We start from the raw sequence: 26,825 nt of genomic DNA on the forward strand, positions 1-26,825 counted from the left end.
CCGCCAACCAACCGGACGGAATCGGATAGCAGCAAGAACAATGCACATGCAACCCGACCATTTGTCTACAAAACTCCTCCAGCTCCAACTAACTCCGCCTCCTGCTGCTTCTAGTCCTGGGTAAGCTTCCTCCTCACAACGTGTGCAATAAATATGAATAACGAGCACAACGTGAGCGGCACACAAAGTAAAAACCAAAGGGGACTACTCCCCAAACCCGCCGAACCGGGTCCGACTCCTCAGTCCTTCTTAGTCCTTAGTTGGTGGTTGGCAGTGAAATGACAGAGCCGCAGAGCAGTGAGGGTCTCCAAGCCGAGCCAAGCCAAGTCCAACCACCTCGTTGACGACACGCGGCGGTAAATATTTGTTTTTGTCTAAAGGACATGACGAGGGAGGGGGCGGGCCAGCTCTCGCCCTTTACTTGTGTCTAAATCTTTGTTTATGCAACATGCATGGCATAATTTAAGTAGTCCATCCTCATTCGAGTCTGTCAAACGAATGTCCAGTAAAATGTTGACAAAAGGCTGTGATTTACACCCATGCACATGTCGAGTGAGGGCAAGTGTTGGATGCAGTTAACAGATTGCTTAGTGAGCCTGTGACTAAATCTGTCTAAGGATTAGCTAAAAATGAAACAGAAAGAGCTATCAAATGGGTGTGGTATTTGCAGCTCTTGTGGTGCTGGAATAATGATGTATGCTTCCAGAGTCCAGCAACGGTTAAATATACAACTAAATAAAACCACACTACAACAATTTTTAGCACAAAACCGATATGCATAAGCCTCTATCTTTCATAAATTTTACATTTAAAAGCTTTGATTCTTTTTACAAGTTTATAAAATGTCAATTAATACCAATGATTTGCTTAAAAGCTCATAAAAGGCTTTGAGACTTTTTTAAGGCTTAGACTTGTATTTTCGTGAACAACATTTTCATAACTTATTCATCTCCTAACATTTTTACTGACATCGACCAAACATTGCATGTTTCCATTCCTTGCTGAGACATTAGAGCATTTTGATTTGGGTAGAAGGCATGTTTTAGATTTTCAAATAACGTTACCCAAACACTTACTTTTCGAAGCTATATAGAAAGTCTGTATATTTCAAATTTAAACTCGACAAATAGACAGCCAATACAGACTTTTCCCATACCATGTAAACTAACAAAGTCATGTGTTTCTCTTTAAGAACATGTCTGTTTGGTTAAAGCTGCGAGACTTTTGGAAAATTACCAAGTCCTCAACAATATATTCTCCTTTAAACTCCATTTAACTTCAAAACTTACAACTCAATTGCCATATGTCCTATATTAAGATGCCATTTCACTTATGCTTCTTAATTTAACCAAATTTAAACTGCTCGATTTGCACTTTACTTGACCTGAAACTAACCTCAACCTCAAAATGTCTCTTTAAAAGTTTCTAGCCAATTGCAAATTAGTTTTCACCTTTGCTTGCTCTCACAATCCTTGGCCTTAGTTTTTGGCAATACAGAATTATGACACATTGTGTCAAAGATATTTTTCAAAGGAAAAGAAACTAACAGCTTACCAACTGCTAATTGAAACTTTAAATACCAGAGTGAAAGTTTTAATTTCAGGTTATATTGTTTTTTCTTATTTCTTTTTTGGCAGCCATACAAACACTCACATAAGTATAGTAAGTATATAAACTCTTGGAGCAAGGGATGCTTTACTCTCTCTCGCCTCCTCAGGCCATATAATTTCTTTTCACATGAACTCTTGCGAAGCAACAACATTTGCCTGACTGACCACACAGTTTACACGAACAAGAAGATGAAACTAACGAAAAAGTATAAGTCCTGGACCTGAGCTTGAGCCTGAGACTGGGAGAAACTTTTGCAACGTTCAAGTTTATGAGCTTTTGGCTGTTGGAATGTTGCATAATGTCAAGTTGCACTTATGCAACAGATGAAACATGAAGTAAAAGTAGAAGGACGAGATGTTGGAGAAGAAGAACGAGTAGACCATGATGAGGAAGTTTTAGCTATTTAAATTTTCTATTAGCAGTTCGGTGAAAGTTCACTGAGAAGTTTTGAGCTGGGGGGTGGCATGCCATTTTTTGGGCGGGGTGCAGGACGGGTGTTACTTTTATCAAGGGTCAGCTGTCATTTCACACTTTTTGCTGGCGCCAAATACATCATCATTTCCAGTGACATTTCGAGACCATTAAAAAATTGAAAATCGCATCAAATTGTAACCGGAGATTATGGAACCAGGTCTCAAACACTCGCTCCCTTCCCCCCACCAAATTTCTTAGCGCCCAACCAATATCAAACACTATTAGTGTCTGGATGGAGTTCAACGACGACTTTGTGCAGTCATTATTCAATCAGATTTGACTGTTGTCTGGCTTTACCGACTTCACTCACTCCTACAACCCAAAAAAACGTAAGGAAAAAAAAAGAAAAAAAGGAAAACCAAAAGCCAACTCCTACTCCATCCTCCTACATAAAACTGACTCACTGACTCCACTCTAGTCAGTCGACATCCATCCAACCACCCAGCGACTGTTTATTCAAGCGGACTTGACGCCATCGCGTCGGGGATGCTCAATGGTTGCTCTGTCAGTGTCCTGTTTTCTTCTCTTGTCCTGAGGGTGGCTTGAAAAATTGTTGACAATTTTTGCTTAATGCATTTTTATGTCAGCTTTTCCCCCTCGTTCATTTTTTTCTGCATCCCAACACAAAACCCAAACACACACACACACAGCGAGACTTCGAGCAGAGACAGACATGTGGGAAAGTCACCATTACTTCATTCATTTCATGCATTTTTAGCACCAAACCCAAAAACTTCAGCATCGTATCGTCGGTCGTCTCTCCCTGTTGTGTTGTCTTTACCGCCGCCTCGTTGGAGCCATTCAGTAAAGATTCTGACTGTGACTTCGTTGTTGCTGCCATTGACTATGGCCACCCACCCATAGAGCTGCTTTGTGTTGATTATGAAATTTAAGCACAAAAACCTTGTGCCTTTGGTCCCCCTGTCCCCTTTTTACCCATCATTCTTTAAGGTTGTCGGTGTGTGCATCTGTCGCTTGGTTTGCTGTTTGGCATTTAATGGCATATTTTCCGGTTTTTCCTGTGGCGAACACTTACGGCTTTTGGTTTGGTTTTCATTAAATTTAATGCATTCTTTTCTGTAATTGTGCACAGCTTGTTAATTGGAATTACCAATGTTTAAATTACTTAACAGTTAACATAAATTAAATATATGGAGGACAACTTTGAAGATGATACAAAATATAAATGAAAATCTTTATCATTTTTTAAATCACTTCGGTAAGAAAAAATGAGCCTTTAAATTGAAGAAGTGTTTGAGATATTGGTTATTGGTTCTTGTTGCAAAAATTTTCAAATATCTCTTGATTCGTTTCATTTTGTAGTTTTTCCGTAAGAATATTTTGTTGAGAAGTATTTAGAGCATGGAATAAGCAAATACCAAACAATTAAATTCAAGTTCGAAAAATTGATTAAACTATTTTGAGAACAAAAGGACTAAATTTCTTCGTTTTCTGTAAAATATACGATTTTATTAAGGCAATAATTATTTAATAAAAATGAATAGAAATTAATTTGTGCAATTGAGATGGATTCCTTTTCACTCAATATAAACCACAAGTATGTTATCTATTTCATTATCCAAAATGCTTCAATTTATCTTGAGCCATCTGGCTAACACCATCTTCTTCATTTACAGTCAACGAATTTTCTAGTACCTATCGTTTTTTATCCCCCCCGCCTTGACCTCTGCACCATGACGTTGCCTCTGTCTCTATGTCTACAAGGAGAAGCCAACTTAACAACCTTGGCCATTTATTTAAAACTAAATAAGACAAGCATCGCTAAATCGCCAACTAAGCTCATAAAACCAACCCAACGAACAAGTGGCCAAGTGTAAAGCAACATGGGAAATGTTCAAAATAAAAGAAAAGAAATAAAAGTGAAAAGACTGAATGAACGAATGAAGAAAGGCAAAGGCAAAAGCGACTGGGCAGAGAGGTGAAATAGTATGAAAAAGTGCAAAGGATCAAACAACGGAAAGCGAGTCACACACACACACACACACACACACACAAAACGAGTGTCTGACCAAATAGAAAGAAAACCATAGTGAACAGCATTTTCTGTGTCGCTCGACGGTTTTCCCTCGCTCTTTTGTAAACCGTTTCTAATCTAACACTGAAAATTGTGCAAGAATTTGTTGCAATGAGCTTTTTATTATCCATTTTCGCCTTTTTTCCCCCTACACCCACTCACAGTAGCATGCCGTTCCGCCTTTGTGTATACCATAGGATTTTCGTTACCTTTTTTTCTTTCTTGTTTTTTTTTTTTTTTTGTCTTCCTTGGTGGAGGTTTTAGCACGCTTTTGCATTCCTTTTACCTGGTTTGGAAAATTGCAATGCCAGCATGTTCGCTCCATCTAGGTGAAAATTTATACTCTGCATTGTGTGACCCGGCTGAAAAATACTTTCCCATGCTCGTCCCATACATGCTTGGGCGAAAAAGCCGCCTCGGCCAGACGTTCAAATTATTTGCGGATTTGTTAAATTTTCGACATTTTTTTCGCCCTTTCTTTCGTTTTTCTACTCTATTCCATTTGGTTTTTTCCTATTTTTTTTTTTTTTATGCATCTATAGAAATTCCACAATTTGTCGTGTCTGTTAAATGGTCGTTAAAAGGAAAAGGGTAAACCAAGAGCTTTTCGCTTGTTGACCTGTAAATAACTTGACTTCAACGAAGAGATTAACATTTGGGAGATATTTATACAAAGTGATAGTGGAAATAAAAATGAAAATTTAAGTAAAGTCAATCTTTAAAGACTTTGACTTTGAAAGCATTCTGAATAAAGTCCAATCGAGGTCTAAATGAAAGTATTGAATGGAAAAAAGTTCTGAAATGAGTTGAGCTTGCTAAATGAAATTCTCTAAAACTTTCAAACAATTTTCGGGTATGCAAACACAAAATGAACTTTTGTATGTGTTAGTTAGTTATGATTCCCAACTACTTTTAGCATTGGTGACATCTGCTGATTGACTTGGACTCACTTTATGTTTGTTCCAATAAAGGATCACAATTCTGTTCATTTAAAAGTTCAAAGTTTTTATCTCTAAACAGGCTATCAATTCTATAAATAGGTGATACCAAGATGAATAAATTATGAACAGAAAATATATAAACCAAAATTATATTTAATTAAAACTAAGCACAAGATACCTAACATTGGCTGACATTCTAATTCTATTGATAGAAAATATATAATCTTTATGGGTTTGAATAATTGTTTGTGCGTTAAATAAGATTATAAAAACTTTGAGCTTATGATATTATTGACTTGCAGTAAAGTTGCTAATCTCAACATTCTCTTAATTAATTGAATTTTCGTTTTGGCAATTAATCATCTCTTTACTCCAAATTTAGATGCATATTAAGGAGTTTGCTGTAACGTTTCTTTTATTGCTCCAACTAGACAAACAAATCAAAGGCATTAAGACAAGGGAAGCCAATAAATTGTCTGCACCCCCTAGCATGTCCCCTTCTCCAACCACCCACTGACACAAAGACAAACGAATAGAAGCAGAAACTAATTTCGCCCGAAAATTTCCAACTTTACTTAAGTTGTATTGCCATTCTAGTTGAACGCATGTCGCTTTAATTTGCAATTTCCATTCATTTTGGTTCTCAATATTAAATCCTTGCCGATTTCTAGACAATAAAGCACATTGAGTGCATGTCGAGCATTAATATATTAAATGAGAAAGAACGGGTCGAGTCTGTGCCAACCCCACGGTTCACCCCGCTCCAGGCCAACCCCGGCTAAATCATATAGAACAATCGATTCCTAACAAGAGCTCAACCTCCCCCATCGCGTGCCTCTGCCAAATTTTGGCTAAAGGAAGTGATGACAGGCAGCCAAGGAACAGAAGAGCGAGCCACGACGATGGCTGGATGGGAGACGAGGGTGAGGATACGAGCTCTATTGGCTGGCAATCAAAACGCATTGCCAATCAATTGATTTACACAAAATCCCTCATCCCCGCCCACACCACACACACACTCCCACCCCTTCGAGCCCAATCATGTTTGATTTGCAAATAGCTGTCATTGGGTTATCATAATGTCACTCACAGAAAATCAGAAAACCAAAAAAAAAAAAAGCCACCAGAATGCAGACATGTCTCCATGTTCCCATGGCTGGCCATGAATTTCTCTAACTAAAATTTTAATTGCATTTTGGTTACAAGCAAAACGAGTGCAACATTTGTTTTTATTTGCAGTTAAATATTTATTTATTTTCTAGCTTTTGTCTTTAACAGCTTTGGGCATCAAATAAATCATTTAATATCAGGTTTTCTAATTTTATAGCAAGCTAAATTTATTTACAGGTCAATTGGACTTGAAATTAGTTGGAAATCGGGTTAAATAAATATTTGCAATTTTTTTAAAAATTCTAAATCACAAATTTATATTTATAAAAATTAATAAACTATTTAGAAATGTTGTATTAAAATACATAAAACTTTAACTGCAGCAGAGCCAAGAACTTTTAACTCCTATCGCTAAAATTTGTAATCCTTTAACTAGTTGGGAATTACAATTAAGTCAGGCATAAAAGTAAGACTTTATTCTCCTAGGCGTTGGCATCAGGAACTAATAAGTACTATTTGAAGGAAACAAAATGTCGAGGAGATTATTCAAATAGCTAACTGAGACAAGAAAAAGGGTTATGTTAAATAATTTTTTAGATATGCACAAAGAAAGTAACTTACAATTAGATATATTATAGAAATGAGAATATGTAAAGAGAAGTTAAAGTTATAACTTAAACAATATTTGCACCAATAGACTTGATATTCTTAAGAATCTTTCATGTTCTCTAACTATTTGTCCAATTTACAATTCATTTGATCTTTTATCTATTGCCAAATAAATTTAAATTTTATAGCCTAAGTCTTAAAGTTGTAAACTTAATATATGAGAAACAATTTATCAACAAAAGACACAAATTTATTTTCTTATCCGACACTTTCTGAAAATGAGAAGACTGAAAAGTCTCCCTCATATCGTCATGCTTTTAAACCTTATGATAACACGTCTCATATATCATAATTATCGTAAATCTGTTTAGCATAGAAACTACTCTAAAAATTATACATACAACAACCCTCTATTCCCTTTTAGAATGCTTAATTTTCTTAACTCTCACTCCATGGATATATGTCTGTACTCATACCATTACAACCACCATCAGCAAGTCGGTTGCCGGTATTAACCCCGGTATACGTAATTTTTAATTTACCATGACATAAATCGTATAAAACTGTCAAAGTCACTAAAAGCAAAGAAGCAACAGCCTGTCCATCCCCCCCAATGGACTAGTCCTTATGCTCTCTGTACTTCCTGTTTTTCTACTGTCTCCTGTTTGGAGCACAAATTATGTCTCAAAACACAGAAGGGTGTCGAAAGTCAACAGAGACAACAAAGGCAAAAACAAAAATAACAGAAACATAGCAGAAAGCACTGAAGGAATTGCCAGGATGCCAAGCCCCAAAACGAAAGCCAAAGAACGTACATTAATAAGTAAATCTTCAACATGTGACGGCTATCACTGGCATTTCCGTCTCCGCACCCTAAAAACTCAAGTCAACTCAACTCAACTGAACTGAAGCCATTTATATTTTATCTTGCCGTTGTCATCGGAGGTTCTCTTGCGTCTCTAAAGTTTCTCCATTTGCCCTGCCAAGAGCGAAATGAAGTTGCCATGTTGTGCAGAGAATTTCTTCAAAATGTATCCTCATTTTGCTGTGTGTGAGTGTGTTCTGGCTTGTCACCACCGGAAGTTGCAATTCCTGTAGTCAATGCCTATAAATTTAACTTGGTCTTTTGTAGAATTTCTTGGTCTGATGGTTGTTCTTAGAGTTGACCATTGCATGATATGTTTGTAGCCTGCATTTTGTGTGGTTTGAGGTTGACTTAACACTATGGTTAGTATTAATTTAATTATATGAAAGCCATAGAAGGAAGGAAGTGTGTATGCTAAGTGTCGAGAAATGACTTAAAGGCATCTAAACCTATTTAGTTTGAATCTCCACTTGCTAAGAAACTAAATACAGTTTGTTAGCAAAAAAGCTTTACCTATTATGTGTGCATATTCGAAGTAGATTTTAGAAATGGTAAATAGAATGTAGGGTCTTTTACTGTCTCAATATATATTGCCAGGGATTTTGCGATTCAGAAAACAACAAAATTATATTTGAACAATGCAAAACAAGAAAACCATTTTACAACGAATAGTTCAATTGTGTTTCTGTAATTTTTGAAAACTCCATTGAACTTAATTTTGCATTGCATACTAAAAAAAACTTCAAACTAAAAAAAATGGTAAATTCAATCTCTGTCTACCCCAAATAAACAACAACAACGAACATGTATGTATAAATATGAAAATGAAGCAAAGAGATTCAATGAAATTTATTTTGCCAAGGCATAAACCAATTTTTAGTACAATTTTGCATCAATTATTTGAATATTCATTTTAGTCTATTTCTCTCTCTCTCGCCCCCTCTCTCCTAATCATTTTTGTTCGTTTTACATAGTAAAAGTAATTTTATTAAAATAATAAAGCGAACACACACTAAACTGATAAGCGGCTCATATTGTTGCTTTTAGCAAAGGCGCACACACTCAAAGTAAGAAAAGAAAAAACAGAGGCAAGTCCTTGCTTATCTCCATGGTATTATGGTATATTTATTTTTTTCGTGCCCTTTTCTTCGTCTTTGTTGAATATTTCATCACACACACACACACACACGCTCACTCTTTCATCCGCTCATTCGGTTGTAAAATGCATTTGATATTAGTTTATACATAATCTTTGTTATGAAAGGAAAGTTATTGGATATTACCCTGACAAGAAATTGCATTTTACTTTGGCTTATTTTTAATAAGAATATGGTATAACAACAAATAAGTCAAATTAGTTTTTACTCAAGAAAAAAAATTTTATAACGATTTAAATGTCAAATTTTTCTAAATTAAATGGAAAAAGGCTTGAACCAAAAATAACTCAATATTAAATATGGAAAAATATTTTAAGTGTAAAGCATTAATAAGTATTAAAAGTATCAAATATAGATTTATATGTTAGATCTTCTAAATGTTCAATAAAAATTCAAAATATTGTACCTGATTTTATTTGGTTAATGCTAGTAAGATCTGATCATTTTTTTTTTTTTTTTTTTGTTGAGATTTTGAATTGATTGGCAAAATATGTCAACTGCCATTAAATGCATTTGAGACTGATATGTCGTGGTTAATTTTAAGCATACAAAATACATATATTTCTGACCGTTTGGACAGGTTACTATTTTATATAAAATAAATAATACTATTTTAAATACAAAGCAATTTGTCTTTAATTTTTTGCTCTTCTTGTAATAAATGTACAACATGAGAGTTAATTGCAACCCACTTAACTCAGGTCAGTTGGTTTTCTGGATCACTCGAACCAAATAACTTTTTTAACTTCACAGAGCCAACAAAAAAACGAAAAAAACAATATTAAGGCACTCAACGAAATCAGTTTAAATGAAATTAATATGCCAGCAATGTATGAAGCATTTCACACACACACATACACACCCACACACCACATTCCACACACATACATACATATGTACACAGCGAGATGCCACACACGACGAAGCTGTACCTCTGATAAAAAATGTGCTGCATAATTTTTGGCGTAAATTGAATTTGGTCTTTCAACAAGTGTGTCAGTTCAAGAGGGGATAAAAAGCATATGCGCATGTTAATTTTTCTACCTGTTTTTTTATGACAGACCTCTCATACTTTTACTTTATAGAGTAGTCTTATTATGGCGTATTTCATAAATAAATAAAAAGCGAGAGAGATGTCTGTCAAAAAGTGCAACATGCATTAAATATTGAACATGCAATGGGATAGAGAGAGAGAGAGAGGCAAAAATTGAGTACCAAGACTAATAAAAAGCGGAAGTCGTATGTATGGGGCATTTCCGGTTACACATTCACAGCAAATGCGTCTTGTCAGTCAACAAGCCAAACACGCACACACACACACACACAGAGAGGAAACGATATTTGTTGCCAAAAAACATAAATAATAAATATGCCATGGAGTAGTAAATGTAAATGCGCAATGAAAAATTCCATAAATTCAATGGCCCAGCTGCGTTTCCCTTCATGACATTTAACACTTTGGCAAACAGGCAGCGAACGAGTCAAGTCAAGAGCGAAACAAAGAATGGGAGCAACTGAGGTCCTCCTCAAAGCCATTCAAATGCACTTGAAATTCTTAAAGCAACAGCTGTGACCCTCTAATGGCAAACAGTAGGGACATTTTCACCCAAAAACAAATATAGAGATGAAAGTGTGACATGTCTCTCTCTCTCTCTCTAACTCGCTGTCTCTTTTGCCTCATTTCATTTTCAATAAAATTTTCTCGTATTCCCAAATATCCCTTCTCCCCTCTCTCTTTTACTTTCCACCTTACTTTTAAGCTTGTATCTCTAGCCTGTAATAGAGATGTGGGTGGGTGGGGCAAAGGGATGGGCGTTGCTGATGGCCAAATTGTTGTTAGCCGGTGTGAAAAAGCGCCAAAGCCAAATTAAATAAGATTTGTTTGGCTGCCGTTCAAAGATGCCGTAACCAAAGTCAGGCAGGTCAGGACGGGCCATATCCTTCACCTAAGTCCCCTAGCCCCCAGCTCAGCACCAGAACCGTCTATCGTTTTGGTTGTCGTCCTTTTTTGATTTAACTTTTGTTGATGGCAAGGACTTAACGCCGCGCATTTTAATGAGTCTGGGAGGCGTGGCCTCACTTTCGGTTTGTTTGCCAACAAACATGCGTCAAGTTCAAGTTGGTCTACAACGACAACAATAACACAAAACAACAAAAAATAAGGAAAGTTTTTATCATGACGTCTTGGCCTTAATTTCCACTTTTTCCACAGTATTTCTCTCTTCCTTTTGCCACCCTCTGGCACCTTCTACCTATTCATCTATCTCTATCCAGCTTCAGTTTTTCTTTAGCCACAATGTGTCGCCTTAGACCCATACACGCCCCGTAGGAACATGTTTGTTTGCCACGTGGTCAGAAGAAAAATGTGTTTAGAATGCGGAAAAGTTGTTGAAAATTGAGTTTTGTGTGCGTGTATGAAGTTTTATTCATTGATTTGTTGCTATGTCAATGTGTGTACGTGTGTGCATGTGTGTGATACATACATACTTATGTCTGTGTGGTGTTTCCTTGAGCTAAGGTGTGCAAATAGTGAATCGGACTGAAAACAATAACTATGAATCAGAGAATTGGGCTATCGCTATTAGGACCATATCCCTAAAAATGTAACCGAAATTTTAAGTCTTCTCATCGTAAAATGGTTTTTGTTGTTCATGTTATCATTTTCGAAAAAAAGTAATCAAAATATAGATTCTGAATATATCCTAAATAGTCAGAATAATATTTCAGTGTCACTTTGTTATTTAAACTAAAGACAAAGTCTGAAGTTTCAAATTTATCTTCCCTGTTGCCTTAATTTAGATGTAATTCACAACTTGAACAAGTTTTATGACTTTTGTAATCCTAAATTATTTATCAATTCTGCCGATATGTCAACTAAGTCTAATTATGCAATACATCACCTTAAGTACTTTTAGACCAAAAATTTTATGTTATGTACAAAAGAAGGGGCATATTTTTTGTAACTTAAAAGGATCTAAAAAACTTTTTCTTAATGTTAAACTTCTTTTATTGTTTAATTCTCTTCAAGCTTTAAATTAGCAAAAAATAAAATACCCAATTATTGGTCACAAAACAATATCCTTTAAGCTTGGCTAAGAATTCATCGAAGAAAAACACAAGTTTAATCAAATTATCGTTATCAGATAAGTCAATGCGATCGATAATTATCGGCAAGTAATTCTAACAGCATTTTCAGGACAAATTTCATTGGAATTTTAGTGATGGGGAAATTTCATTTTATATGGCATTACCACAAATACATAAAAAGAAACGCATTACACATACTTAACTCCCCATGCCTTCTTTAGTCGTTGAACAATTCAAAGTCAATTCCAAATTCGAATGGCAGAAACAACCGAAAAAGAAAGCTCGCAATTTCTAAGCTAGTGACGCATTAGACGTAGTGCCATTCGATACGTACGTGTTTATTGGCAACTCTTGGTTTTTACGTTCATTATTTGAGGTCATAGCAACAACAAAATTGTGCAATAATTTTACCTCGTGTGTGTGTTTGTGTTTGCAATTGTGTGTTTTGTATGTTTGCAAACTTTGTAAGAATCGAAATGTCGACAAAACTTCGACTGCAGAAAATTTAATCAATAACTTTGATTATTATTATGGCTGCAGCAAGAGGGGTCATGTCTATAAAGGGGTGTGGGGGCTGGGAATGTACCTACAAATGCCAACAAGTTTATTAATTTCACAAAAACACAACAGCAAAAACAACAACATACACAATTCTCATGTGACGCTCCACACTCCTTTTCTTTGCCATTATTTCTTGCTGTTGCAGTTCACGTCCTGTTGCAGTATCTCGTAAATTTTTTAATAGGGAAATATGCATGTAAAATGCTTTCATTAAGTTTTTATTGCTTTGCCGGCACGTGGATGAGGTGTCGGGAAGAAAATATTGTAGAGGAGTGAGGCCAAGAAGGAGATGCCTTTTTTATTGCCCAGGACCTGTGAATGTCAGGCAATTTCATTTGTGCAAAAGGTGATATTGTTATTTAATATGCACCCAAATACACACCAAGGATAGCTGAAAGAAGCACAGAGCGTATACAAGGCAATAGCGGGAGCCAAAAGAAAAACGAGTTTTCTCATATGAAAAGGAAATGCAATGCATATTGTAGTGATTGTGGGATAGTAAATGGAATACAAAAGGAAGATGGTTGTAGCTACAAAAGAGCAGCAGTGAATTTCACAAACACTTATATATATCAAAGAATGTTTTATACCAAAATTTGGAGAAAATGCATCAACTAAAATGAAATAAGAGAAAAATTATTGAATTAAGAGAATTCATAACTTGACTTCTGGACAAGAATGTCCTCTACCTTAGAATTGCCTTAACTACACAGTCAGACAACTTAAGATGTTGAGCAACTTCTCTAGAAAAATGTTAGATAATCAAACATTAAAACCAATCATTTTTAACAGATATCTTGTAAAATACTAGAAATTAAGTTTCCATATAAATTGCCAAAACTAGAGAAAGGGTATGAAGTAAAGGGTATGAATTTCGATCTTTTATTTTCTAGTTTTTCTACCCATTCAACCTCATATCCGATTAGCTTTACTTAGCTAATGGTGTAAATTTCAAGCACAATTGAAGCCAATTGCCTTCACGATTTCCTCTACACCGCTTATTCTCTTCCTTTGTCCTCGTTTCCATCACTTTGACCTGACATTTTTAAACGCCCAACGCAAGCAAGCCAGCAAAATGAAAAAAAAAACTGATGGGAAAAGGACGACAGACTGTCCAACGATGTCAAGATGGGGTAAATTAAGTTGAAATTAGCAACGTTTAAATTATAATGAGCGTATAAATGATTAATTTGGTTTTACCGAAATTGATAAACTAAGTCCTTCAATGCTTAATTAACTTGGCTTCTTTTGGACAGAGAGCCATGGATAGATACGCACACACACACACACACACACAAACACACAAGTAGACAGACAGGGAGAATTAAGCTAATTGCTTAACTAACGCCTACCTAGGTGACACCTGAAGGAAATCTTAGAACATTTTCTTACCATTTAGGTTTTTCATTTATCTCCTTTTCGTCTTGCCTCTCACGCCAGCAGACACTCTGCCTCAGATGTCTGTCAACGTAGACTACAAAATTAAATTATCTTTGCTCAATTCCCAAGGGAAGACTTTGCAAGACGAAGGCGTAGCAGAAGAAGATAAACAAGTTGGTGGTCGGTCAATGGCTTTTCAACGATATCTGCTTATTTTCACAATAATTCTATTTGTCCATTTGATTGCAACGCCAAACAATACAGGGCCAAGAAAATAAGTTCTCCATTTACCAATTGTCATGCTACGAAAAGGACCACAAAAAATAAAATCACCAACAATACAAAGCACAAAAAAATCTTTCAATTACTTTAACTAATTTATTAATGTTGTTGAAAATGTTTCGAGGGATTTGGTATCTTGCTTCTCAGCCCTGTCTCCATTGTCTCGGCATACTTTACAAATACTTTTCTGCAAAAAGGCAAAACAACAAAATAAACAGAATGAAGATAATGATAAGGAAGTCGAGCGTATAAGAAACGAAGAAGCAACGCTGTCTAAGTAGATGAAGGTTAGACATTTCATTTTAATTAAATCCAGCAAATTGTTGAAATTGTATCTAGCGAAATATTTCAATATGTTCTAAAATCACAAGTTAAATAATTTATGTCTACCAAAATTTTTCCTTGTGGTTTCAGTGCTTATGAGAGAAAAAAAATTAAGGATTTCTCTTTTTAGAGAACAACTAAGTCTACTTTATAGTAAGTCTACTTTATAGTTAAAATCTTTAGCTCTTGTCTTCTTTTAATGTTAAAAAACTGCACTTGGGCAATAAAAAATACATTGCGTATACGTAATATCTTTTAGCTTTCATATCAATTCATTCTTCTAAGAACTACAGAACTCGTTTTCATCAAATTTTCTTTCCACTTGCAAAAAATCTATAATTGTCTTGATTTCTATACAAAATAATGATAATGCTTAACCTTCCTTCCAATGAATATACCTCTATGGCTACAGGGTATACATATCTTATATTCTTAGCCTTATGGACAATTACAATTCTTGTGTTCCATTCTGGTCTTCTTCTTCATTAGCAATTACCGTCATTAACATTTATGGTGTTGACCTCAAAAAACAAAAGCTGCCAATGGAACAAGAGAACCCGTTAGGAAATTAAGTAGAAAATTGCAAAAATTAACAACAGCATGACACACACATACACAAAAACAAAACCAACAACAAAAACCGAAACCAAATGCACAAAAATTTCATTCTTCTATTTTCTTCTTCTCGTGTTGTGGCTTGTTGAAAAACGACACAAAAAAACGAACAGTTTTCTTTATTTTGTTTATTTTTTTGTTGGACTTTGCCAAGGGGAGCTTAGACTGCTTAAGGAAAATTAATTAAAAATAAACATGGCACACGCTTGTACTATAGGAATGTCGACCAAAATAGACCACAGGCAAAATAGAGAGTCAGAGTAAGGGACACGTAGAAAGAGAGATTGAGAAAAAAGAGAGACAGGGAGAAACACAAAAAAAAACCATAGCCAGACAAATAAGAAAAATGAAACCCAGTCTCAATCCCAATCCCAATCCCAGACCGGACCAGAACAGAACAGACCACACCAGGTCCAAGCCAAATTCCAGCAAAAAGCTCACGAAACATTTTGCGGCCACAAATCCGAGACGATAAGAAAATAAGTAGCAAGTAGAGAGTGAGACAAAAGACCACACCTACCCAACATCTCTAGCCCTAGGTAGCACTGAACGTAAGCACCAAAAGTATTTAGTAATTACGTCAAGGCAAGAGAACGAAGAGACTCCGCCCCCTCCGCTTCCGCCAAAGGTGAAAATTGCATTAAAAATGTTTCGGGCTATTTTTTTTCTTTTGTTAGCGATGACAAAGTGTTTGGGGAATTTAGTAACAAACAAATAATGGCATAAGAATTTGCCTTTGCAATTAATACCAATTATTTATTGAAGAGATCCTTTTTCTATAATAGTTGAAAATTATTGAGATGTAAAGATATCTTAGGATTAAAGATGGAGTTAGAGCTTACCATCTACTACACATAAATATTTATGAAAAAGTAATTCAGCAAAGCATTATTATTTAAAATTTACATTCATTGGTTTCTTAAATTAATTACAAGCATCAAATTTTCCTTAAAGTTAAAGGAAAAGTGAAGAAAGGTTAACAAAAAACCAAAACTAAGTCTAAATCAAATATATGTATAGTTTAAACACCCGTAAAAGTGAGTAATGAGTTTCACTAGAATCAGATATTCTAAACACAATTGTCATCCCCTAGATTATCAGAAAATAAAATCAGTTAATATATTTAATTTACTAAGTAAGGATTAAGGATTATTTCCTTTGTCCTGCATTCCTAAATAGCATTTTAATTTTCTTGTTATTTTTGGAATGTATTGTTACTCTCTTATTGCATTTTCATATGATAAATGATACAGAACATTTGAAATTGTTGATATCTGGGGAATTTTGAAAGTATTGTTAATCTAACAACAACAACTAGAAGTATTCTAGAAATATTCGAAAATGATTTGTTTTCATAATTAAAAGGCAAAAAGAGGCATTATTTTTAAGGATATTTTTGAGGATTGCCATCATTCAGTGTCATTCTGTGTTCCAGGAAACTTAATATACCAAATTTTGGTTTTTAATTGTATAATGTTTCTTTTGTGGTTTGCTTCTCACGTTGCCATCTCTAATATTAAATAATCCTAATATTGTAAGCATGCGAGGTTATAATGAAAAATATACAAAAGGACCATAATACAACTCGATTTGGCGCATTAAATAGGCATGTGGGAGAAACTTGTTTTTGGTGGTAGGAGTTGTATGTGTGTGTGTATAAGTGTTGGTGTGTATTGCTAGGGAAGGACCAGACACATGAAAACTTTAGCACTCAGGAAACAGGAAACTATTGTTTTGCGGTTCCAACCTCATGGCCTCAACGGTAATTGTCCCTACCGTGCTATACACCATTTGATGTTGTTTTTGTGTATGTGTCTATGTATTTGTAGGTATGTGTGAGCCATGTCAAATTGTCTGATGTTTGATGCATGTATTGTACAACCATGAAAGAATTGGGGTTTTATTTTTATGTTCATTCAGGTAAATACGCCTAAGGGCAGGCTTTTTGTATAAATAAAAGTAAAGTTGGACAAATGCAATTTGTGTTTTGAGGTCAAGTTGAAGCAGAAATAAATCTTACTCCAGTTATGTTCTAGATTTAAAGCTAAAGTTGAAGTTAAAGTTTCATACTTTTATACTTTTTTGGTTTCAGATGCTTATATGGTTTTAAAATTTCTCCAACGTATCTTAAGAACTGATGTAAGCCCTTTTGAGGACATTCTGTATCTATGGTATAAGCCTAGTCACTTGTCACACAGTTTCCGAGAAGAGACTAAAGTATTGTATACTAAATGAGGGCAAAAAGGTAAGGAAACAAGGGGAAGAAAAAAAAGGCAGACAAAAACAAAACAACCTAAATGGCAGGCACGTTAGAAGCATTTATCAAGGCATCACAGATACACACACTCTCACACACACACGTACATATGGTAGATGCCATGTGCTAACAAGAAGATGAGCATGTGATACCAAACTACAACTCTTTACCCTTCCATCTGCCATCTAACCGAATTCTTGCCAACAAAAGTGACAAAGAGTCGATAATTTCAGTCACGCGAAAGGATTGACTGCCATTTGATGTACATTCTCTGTCATTTAAGTTTCTGTTGATAGAGTGACTGATAGATATATATGTATGTATATATACATATAGATATATCTATATCTGAATATTGCATTAGTTATACACTCACTTTGATGGCACTGATGCCTTGGTGCCTGTTTTTCTTTATTCTTGCTTTATTGACATGTGTCCTGCTGTTTCGGGGACGAACGCAAAGATGCAGATAAAATTTAAACATTAAAGTCAGGTGAGATGCCACCACTAACTTCTTTATATATATTCATGTCTCTCTCTCTCTCTCTGTGTGTGTGTGTGTGATTTATTGAATAAATCAGTTTGGCTGTGAAAGTGCCCTTACTCAAACCCTTTTAAAATATTTATGTGTATGCTTGTGTGCGTGTGGTTTTCAAAATTTATGTTCTCGGTTGGAATCAAAATCAGCCCCTACGAATGGCGGCGAAAGCCGCAAAAGACGCTGGCAATAAAAAATCTAAAGTGTGTGTAAAACATTCGCACGATGAACTTCAAGACGATGCGACTACAGACTTAAAGTTCCATATTTGTATACTCTGTTAGCCTTAAGCAAAATGTAAGTATATTTCCGACATTTGTGGGTTGCATTGACAGGCGTTTCAATTGAGACTTGTGAGTGATCGTTTTTTTTTCTTCTTCGAGGTCTGTGTCCTTTAAATAGTCTAATCTAATATTTACATAAACATATTTTAGAGTCCTGGCCTCTTCTTGGTAGATATGAAAGAGAATAGAGTATTCTACCAGCTTCATATTTTATGTGAGTAACATGTAATTTATTGCCTTGAAAATATATAAAGTTATCAGAAAAATTTGACTGGAGGTAAAGGATGAAATATCTAAATTCTAGAAAATAAATATTCTTAAATAAATTGTTTTATATCTCTGACGAATTCTACCTTAATTTTTTTCATCAAAACAAGAAAGATAAAGATGTAAAGTAATGAATAGAAATGAAAGTAAATTCGAAAATATTGAACAGGCTTAAAGAAAATTTATATTCACTTTATCGTTTTGTTGTATATTCTTATTTACAAAATTGATATGCAAACTAATCTCAACTATATAAAACGCATAGTGATGATAAGTTTCAGAAAAGTCTCAAAAACTAATTTCAAGCAGAGAAGTTTTGACTAGAAGTCAGCGAACCGTTTCTAATTCTAAGAAGGTTTATGCCAAACCATGCCAGCAATTTTGTCCAACCGAATCCCTGATAATTTGAAATGATTTTCCTCCCACACGGAGCTTCCAATTTCATGTTCATGTCGCATTTTGTCAAACTAACACATCATTTTCCGGTGCATGCTTACGGGGAAAATCACACAAAAAAGAACAACAACAACAACAAAATATCAGCTTTTAAATGTTTTCAGAAAATGGTCACATGAAGCACGCATACATACACATCTACACGCACAAACACACACACACACACATACACGTATGCATTGAAATTGTTTCCTGTTATTATGTAAATTTGTTTGCAGCTGCGTCCAGCGCCTGAAAGTATGCAATAGGAATTTGCTCTCTCCCATAGGAGCTAAAGCGCGAGCATCCAAAATTGACCTTACCAACAATTAAGCCGCTTAACCCATCGCACCAGGGCTGGGCAGCTTTCTAAGTCTCCTCGCTGCTCGTACTACCTCTCTTTTTTCCAGATATTTGCTCTCCCCTTAGAAAGCTAAGCTGGACACTTGGAAAAGCGGTTGGTAAAGTTTTTTTCCGGTTTACTATTTTCGTGTTTTTTGCTCTGCCTTTTTGGTTGGCATCGAGATTTTCGGGCATTTTATGTAACTATGGAGAAATCATGTTGACCACCATATCCCATACACACGTTCATTCGCTTAGCTCCACCTCCAACTCCTCCTCCATCATTCCTTTTCCAACTACTCTGTATGGAATTTCAAATTCAATAATAGTTGGATTGTTGGTTATGATTTTTTCTTTTCTTTTCCAACTACTCATACCATTTATATATGCATATAGACGAACCGAGGAAACGAGTCGAAAAATTCCAAATCTCCAACTACTCACACTCTAGAGCTTGAGTTTATTCATATTTTGCTACCATTGATTCGCCCGTTAGTTTTAAGTATGCCAAGCGAAAGGCAAAGCCAAGTCAAGCATCGTTGTTTTGAAGGGCTTGAAGCTTGGATACAGGTATGGGACAGTGGGGGGTGGGCGTTGCATTCTCGTTGCTTGTCTCGAGTGCAGTGAAGGGAGGTGACATCCGGTTCATGCTATGCAATCCTCTGTAATTGGTTCGATAATATATACAGAGATTGATTTTTTTTTATACCCCTCTTATACATTTTTTTCTTTCCACTCTTCAACGTTGCTTCCATTGAGCTTTAATTAAAGGCAAAGAAAGGTATACCAGTGGCAGTGGGTTAAGGGAGAGAATGGTAGTAGGAGGGTGCAAAAAACGGTAACGATGCCAGAAAAAAGAAGCGAGATAAGGAAGAGATAGTAAACGTCACTTGATGTGACAATTTGTGACCTGGTTGGATGTTTGTTGGCTTAACGGTGAAGAAGAATTTTTAATCATCAAGAATAAGTTTCATCTTCAAGATATGAAAATGAATGATTGAACTACAAATAAAAATTAATAAATAAAAAATTCAAAATTATTTAAGTATTTGGAGTACACATTAGCAATTAAAGTCTCCTATAGAACTGTTTAAAAACAATGATTAATGACTGTTCGGAAGTCAAAATATTATTTACAAAGATATATAAAATTTCATGATTTTTAAGCTTAGTAACAGATGCATTAGCAAATCAATTAAATTTTTTAATATTTATTTCATTAACATCTGAGAGAGCTCTACTCTTTAAAGTCTATAGAATTTCTATCATAATTTGATATAAAGGCACAACCCATAAGTAGATCTATCCTCTCAAGGTAGTCATTAGTCAATATTGTGTTACTTGTAATTTTATGCAGGTGTGCATCTCCTTTAATAAATCAATGATTTGAAAAAATTTATGAAATACTTCAATTCTACCAATTGTTCTTAGAGTTCTTAGAAGTTTAAATAAAACATAAACATAAAGGAATTCAAAAGCTTTTTGATCACTCAACCTGGAGAACTGCTGGGCTAATGCGGGAGAAAGAATATGATCATGAATCTAGCATTTAGTTGAGCTATCTACATATATACTTATATACACATACATATGTATATATAAGTTATGTAACATAACCTGGGGACATTTTGGCCTAGTTCAAATGTTTTTAACTGCCTACTAGTCCATCAAGTCACTTCAATCTTTCTTAAGCCGATCATGTTAATAAAAGATCACACTCAAATATTTTATATTAAACTACTTATCATACTATTAGTCCGGACCTGCACATATCACAACAATATGGAAAATCAATACATAAAGTGAACACAAAGTGAACAATCAAAACGAATGTCTACCGCCTATTGCAATTTAATTCTCATTTACAGTCAATATAAATCACATTCATATGATAGCCACTAATTTCCTCTTTGACTTCCCTCCGACTCTAATTAAATGTCAATTTCCACAGGCAAAAAAAAAAAAAAAAAAACAGAACAAACACAATAAAACATTAAGACATATTACCAAAAACAAAAAACCAACAATTGTAATAACAAAATTACATTATTTTATTATTTCCCCCATGTGACAAATTTGCAAGGGCGTCAAGGTTAATAGAAAACATTAGAAGAACAAAATAAAACAGAATATTGCAACAATGACTTGAAGATACCCTATAATTTAGTGTTCTCGATTTCGATATAATAACTTGTCACAATTTTAATTTTAAAATCAAAAGATCTTAAGAAAGACAAAAAAGCCAAGTTTCTTTAAAGGAAATAAACAGGTTTGAAAAAAAAAAAAAACGTTTGTTAATTATGATCCTTTAGAAAAAACTAGTAGATAAAATGATAGGGATATTAGTAGATATCTTTTACTTATGAGATCAAGATCTTAAATAAGACCATTCATTTGCCTTCAAATACCTTTACAGGGTATCCAAATGAGAAATACAAAAACTAACTGTGTGTGGTTATTAAACCTATATCAAGTGCTTCACCGATTTTCGACCCCGACCTAGACTAAGAAGTAATTAGGGATTTGAATTTGTGGGTTGGCGACAATTCCCTTTGTATGTTGGTATTATTGTTGTTGTTATTGTTTCGAGTGCGTGCTGAAGATTCTTATCGGTTACCTTGTGTAAATTGTGTGCGCCTGAAAAGGTCCCCGAAGAAGGCGTTTGCTTTTGCCTTCTTTTTTTGCTCTGTTTTGGCTTTTTTTTTTCTGTGGGAGTTAACTGAGCACTAGACTTGTCGTCTACATGGGAGTGCATTGAGTTGCTCGATAATGGCAGGTTAATAAACGTTTTTGTGTCGACTTTGACACAAGGCTAGACATTTTGTTCCAGACACTGATGGCGTGGGTTCTGCACAGAGAAATGGTTCCTTAGTTTATTGTTCATCTGTTTTTTATTTTTGCATATGTACTTGCATAGTATAACCGTAGGTTTGCCAGAAGGTTTTTGGCCCCACAAATTCCATGCACGTGTCCCGAGTGAGCAACAGATTTTTGCAATAAGAAATTACTAAGAAAATTGGTTAAAGTGTACTTTAGAATTTGAAAAAGTCAAGTTGATTTGACAATTTTCTTTGTCTATACAAAAAAACTCGTTAACCTTTATGAATAATTTTGTCGCAAGTGGCAGATGTTCTATAGATAAACCATTGTAGAAGAAATACAAAGAAAAGGATCTCAAACGACTTAAAAAAAGGAGCTAATAGGGTATTTCATTGCACCAAATTCGTAAAAAACACTAAAACTCCGTCTAATACATCATTAGTCTGCGTATCCTTAAAAATTCTTGAAAGATTCTCAGATTCGATTGGTTTTTAGCCAAAAAGCGCATTATTAATGGGCTTTCCAATTTATTTTTATAATCTCTGGTGAAGTTTTCTAGGAAAACTTTATATACGATCCTAATTCATTTAAGAGCAAAAAAATTAATTGAAAATTCCCAACTAGTTATAAGCATTCAACATAGTGGTGAAAGCATTGTATTTTTGGATAACTTTAGAAAAGTCTACTGATCATAGGATTTGTAGAGTTTTTAAACAAACGAAGGCTTAAATTCAAAGTTTTAAATTTGAAAGTTACCATAAATTTTATATTTAATTTTTTTTTAAAGTATGAAATGTTTTTTTAACAATTTTTATTATGATAAATTTATTGAAGACAAAAAATGTAAAAATTAATTTTTCTAAACGACTTCAATGAGTTTTACATAAAAAATATTTCTGAATAGATTTTTGCAAAACATTATTATTATTGAAATGGCTTTTAAATGGTTTTTAATATCAACTGACAAACAATGCACAAATGAAAATTGATGTTATTGAAATGCAAAAGCAAAGCAATCAATATTTCTTAATACATACTTATATGTACATATGAATATAAACTACATTTATATACACATATTTTTCCATTTTCTTTTGTATACATTCGAAATATTCATACATCTATTTTAACTATAGTTAGAGTATCTATGTACATATATACATATACATAAAACCTATATATATTTTCATGCGGGACGAACACGTGCGAAAAGTTCGTTCATAATTTATCAGCATATTTAAACACTAACGGCATGTTATTGTTTTAAAAACACACTAATTATCAGGGTGGGCAGGATGGCAATCAGGCATATCCTACACAGTTTAGCACTAGGAATATATGCAAGGATATATGTAGTACGTATACATACGTCGATGGCATTGTCTGTTGCTGCTGCTTTGGCTCTTGCCAGTCTGGCAAATAGTTAATAAACATTATTAATATTTACGTGGCAAATTCCTGGCGCACAATAGAAAATCGTTGCTCATATACCTCAACCATACGCACGCACACACACACACACACACACACCTACATAAAGCGAAAATTACTCTGGCCACATTCTGTTATGCACCTGACGACCCGACCTCCATTCTTATTACTCCTCTCCCATAGTAGCTTATGGCAGATTTCTACCCATTATTAATAATGCAAAATTTTCTGATGCATTTCGCCTGATCCCACAATCGGCAGAAAAAAAAACGCATTTAACTTTATTGATGCATTGCAAATTTTATACTCTAACAGTTTAATAGCTTTGAGTATACTGAAAAGAATAGACGAGGTTTTAAAACTGAAATAAGGAAGTAGTTAAACTTAAAAATTAATTGTTGTGCGTTAGGTTCGGGATTTGAGACAAAATAATGAATATTTAGAGCTCTAATTCAAGTGATATCAAAGTGTCAAGATATCTAAACTACCAAGCTGATTGAGAACCACGTTCCAACGGCTATTTGTTTCTTAATGCGACAAATAAATAAACAAACGATTGCATATTAAGTATATTCTGAGTTTTCATTCGATCAGTGGATTTCGTTTGTTTCACTAGCATTTGCATAGAATTAGTTATTAATATGAGTAGTCATTAAAGAGTCAATAATATATAGCGATTGTATATTAAAGATATAACATATCTGTTTAGATTACGACCTTTTTAAAATTTAAGTCAAACCGTCTGGAGGTCAATCTTCAAAAGAATAATATTTCAAAAGCAGCACAAAAAAGGTGAGAGATATTCATCTGAAATTTTAATTTCCATTAATAAAACGGTTTATCTTAACCTTAAAAGTCATATATTTTATTGTTTATTAAACTTTTTTTAAGCTAGTGTTAGTTTAAATGGCAAATGCCACTTGAAACGGATAGTTTTAAGCACTTTAAAGAAACTAGCGCCCATGAAGCCTAATAAAGTAGGTCAGAATATGAGGGTCTAAGGGCCTGATATACATATATTCAAGGCCGAAAACTGCAACAGAAACTGAATTTTATTTTATTCTTCAAATTTATAGAATTTGGTTTACTGAGAACTTTTCTACTAATTTAATTAATTAGAATATTCTATAATTTTTGTATCTAGTTACAAAACTGTCATGGAAAATCAGTATACCCTTTGCAAGGCTATCAATATATGTATGTATAAGGTTTATATATTATGATTTATTATTCATTTTAATAAAATGATTATAATGCACTTTATTTTATTGTCAATGCATTTTTCATATGAAACAACAACATGGAATGATAAAAATTTGCAAATCCATTGGAATTGTTTAAAGTTTTGTAGCGAAAATTCATCAGTGGCTAAATGTAGTTTAAACGAAATATTATACATAGTGATTTTTTTTTTTTTTTTGTAATTTCATTCTTTTGTTTTTCAAATTTGTGAAATTATTCGAATGAGTTTCAATAATCGGGCAATTAATTTCAATAAACAAATTGCTCAAAAATCAAATAGACATTTAATAATTTTAAAGGTCATTGACTAAAAGGGGAAATGCAGTCTATTGATTATAATTGTGGATACATACATACATATACATATTTGTATACATATTAAATTTATTGCTTAATTCATTTGGTTTTTGTTATTTCGCATAAATTTTAATCACACCGTATTTCTAGGACATGAAATTTAATTACACGTAATTAGCATAATTTGAAGTATAAATTATATTGTGTAAATTAATATGCATAAATCTGTGTAATACTTTTCATTGCTTTTATATTTTATGTCCAATTGCTCTTTGTTTTGTTTTCACATTTTTTTTTTCAGATCTTTTTTGTTGACATTTCATGAAGATTGACGACAAGTTTTTGGTCGGAAATGGCGATTGACTCTTCATGCTAATTGCTACTCTAATTGAACCAAATTGTTCACTCAGCTGGTGAATGACTCCGAATGAGTTTTACGTATTCATGAATTGAAATTATTTTGTCAATCACAGTTCGGAAACATTATTTTTCACTTACCAATTGTGATTGTCACTAGCAACGCTATTGTGGCCAAAATAGTTTGATAACAATTATGTGGAAACCTCATGTTGATACAATTTCTTTCCTGTGCGATCTGTAAGTAAAGATATAGAAGTGTTAGTTTAGTTAAAAATATAATATATAATTCAAGTTTTGAGGATCAAGGACAGTATTAAGAAGAAAGATAATTTTAAAAGCAAACAAAATGAGCTCTAATTACATAAGTCAAAGTTCTTATCTGATGGTTATACTGAAACTTTAAGTTTATTAATTAGTATTAATGTATATGGTTCTTTTCCAATTATTTCAGTGATAAGAAAGTTATAAAAAGGGTCTAAGAATATTCTATCTAACATTTAAATTTAAATTGAAGCATTCTGTTACACAATTTCAAAGATAGACAAAACCAGGGTGCCGAAAGTTTTTAAACAGATTCAACAGATTCTTTATATAAGATCATCTAATATTTAATATAAAAACATATACATATGTATATAAAACTTTTAGTGTATATTGATATTTAAGAAACCTTTCGTAAGATGATTCATTTTGTTGGCAAGTATTTGTTGTTAAAGAATAAACCTTAATAAACAATCTATAAGGGGCGGATATTTTGAAAATATTTAAACATTAAATATGTTAGCATTGTAGATATAGACAAAAAAAGTTGTTTATCCCAAAATTTTAGTATAAATAAAAAAAGAAAACTGTTTTTTTTTTAAGTCGTTATACGTATGTTTAGCTTTGCCTTTTATAAATGGATTAGCGGAAAAACATATTTTTCATTTAATCTAAAGTTGTCATTCGTTTCCTCTAGTCTGAATTATGTGTATCAATAGTTCTCATTGACCTACATATCTCAGGTTTCGGGTTTTTTATGTTCAATAAACCTTGATCTTTTGTACCTTCAATATGCAAAATCTTTTATTTAAATATATCACAACTAGTTTGATTAAAACCAAAAAAAAATGTGAAAATACACAGGAAACAATTTTTCGTATTATAATTATAATTCCTTATTTTTTTTCTTGCAAACTTTTGCTTTCTTCTGCAAAACTTTCTCAATCTCAGAGTTCGTGTGGAAATTGTTGTCTGAATTTATGATATTACATAAAAGCCTTTATACCTTCCACATCAAGTTCAAGCAACTTTCATGCAAAGACCAATAAAATACAAGAAGAAAAAGCCAAAAAGTGGGAAAGGGGACCCCACCACCCCCTCGACCTAGACAACAACCAACATCAGTTCTTAATGTGTTAAACTTTTGGCTGCAACTCAACGTAAGGGGCCCGCAGTTGCTGCAGTTAACTGGTCAGGATCCTTTTGGCAGGTGTGCCAAAGTGAGTTTTGCCTTCTTGGT

At 33.9% G+C, this 26,825-nt stretch overlaps 1 protein-coding gene across 3 annotated transcripts in view; it reads right to left on the bottom strand.

Annotated features, from left to right (window-relative positions):
• The window catches only part of beat-Ia (beaten path Ia), a 49,878-nt gene that overhangs the window by 11,576 nt on the left and 11,477 nt on the right, over positions 1-26,825 (bottom strand). For all 3 annotated transcript variants that reach the window (XM_068284575.1, XM_068284573.1, XM_068284574.1), the window contains exon 2: positions 25,463-25,559. In XM_068284575.1, coding sequence (XP_068140676.1) covers positions 25,463-25,532 — 70 coding nt within the window. In that variant the 5' untranslated portion in view covers positions 25,533-25,559. The remainder of the gene's footprint in view (positions 1-25,462; positions 25,560-26,825) is intronic.

This window comes from Drosophila tropicalis, unplaced genomic scaffold (assembly GCF_018151085.1).
Source record: "Drosophila tropicalis isolate 14030-0801.00 unplaced genomic scaffold, ASM1815108v1 contig_393, whole genome shotgun sequence".
In the NCBI taxonomy this organism is placed as follows: Eukaryota; Metazoa; Arthropoda; class Insecta; order Diptera; family Drosophilidae; genus Drosophila; species Drosophila tropicalis.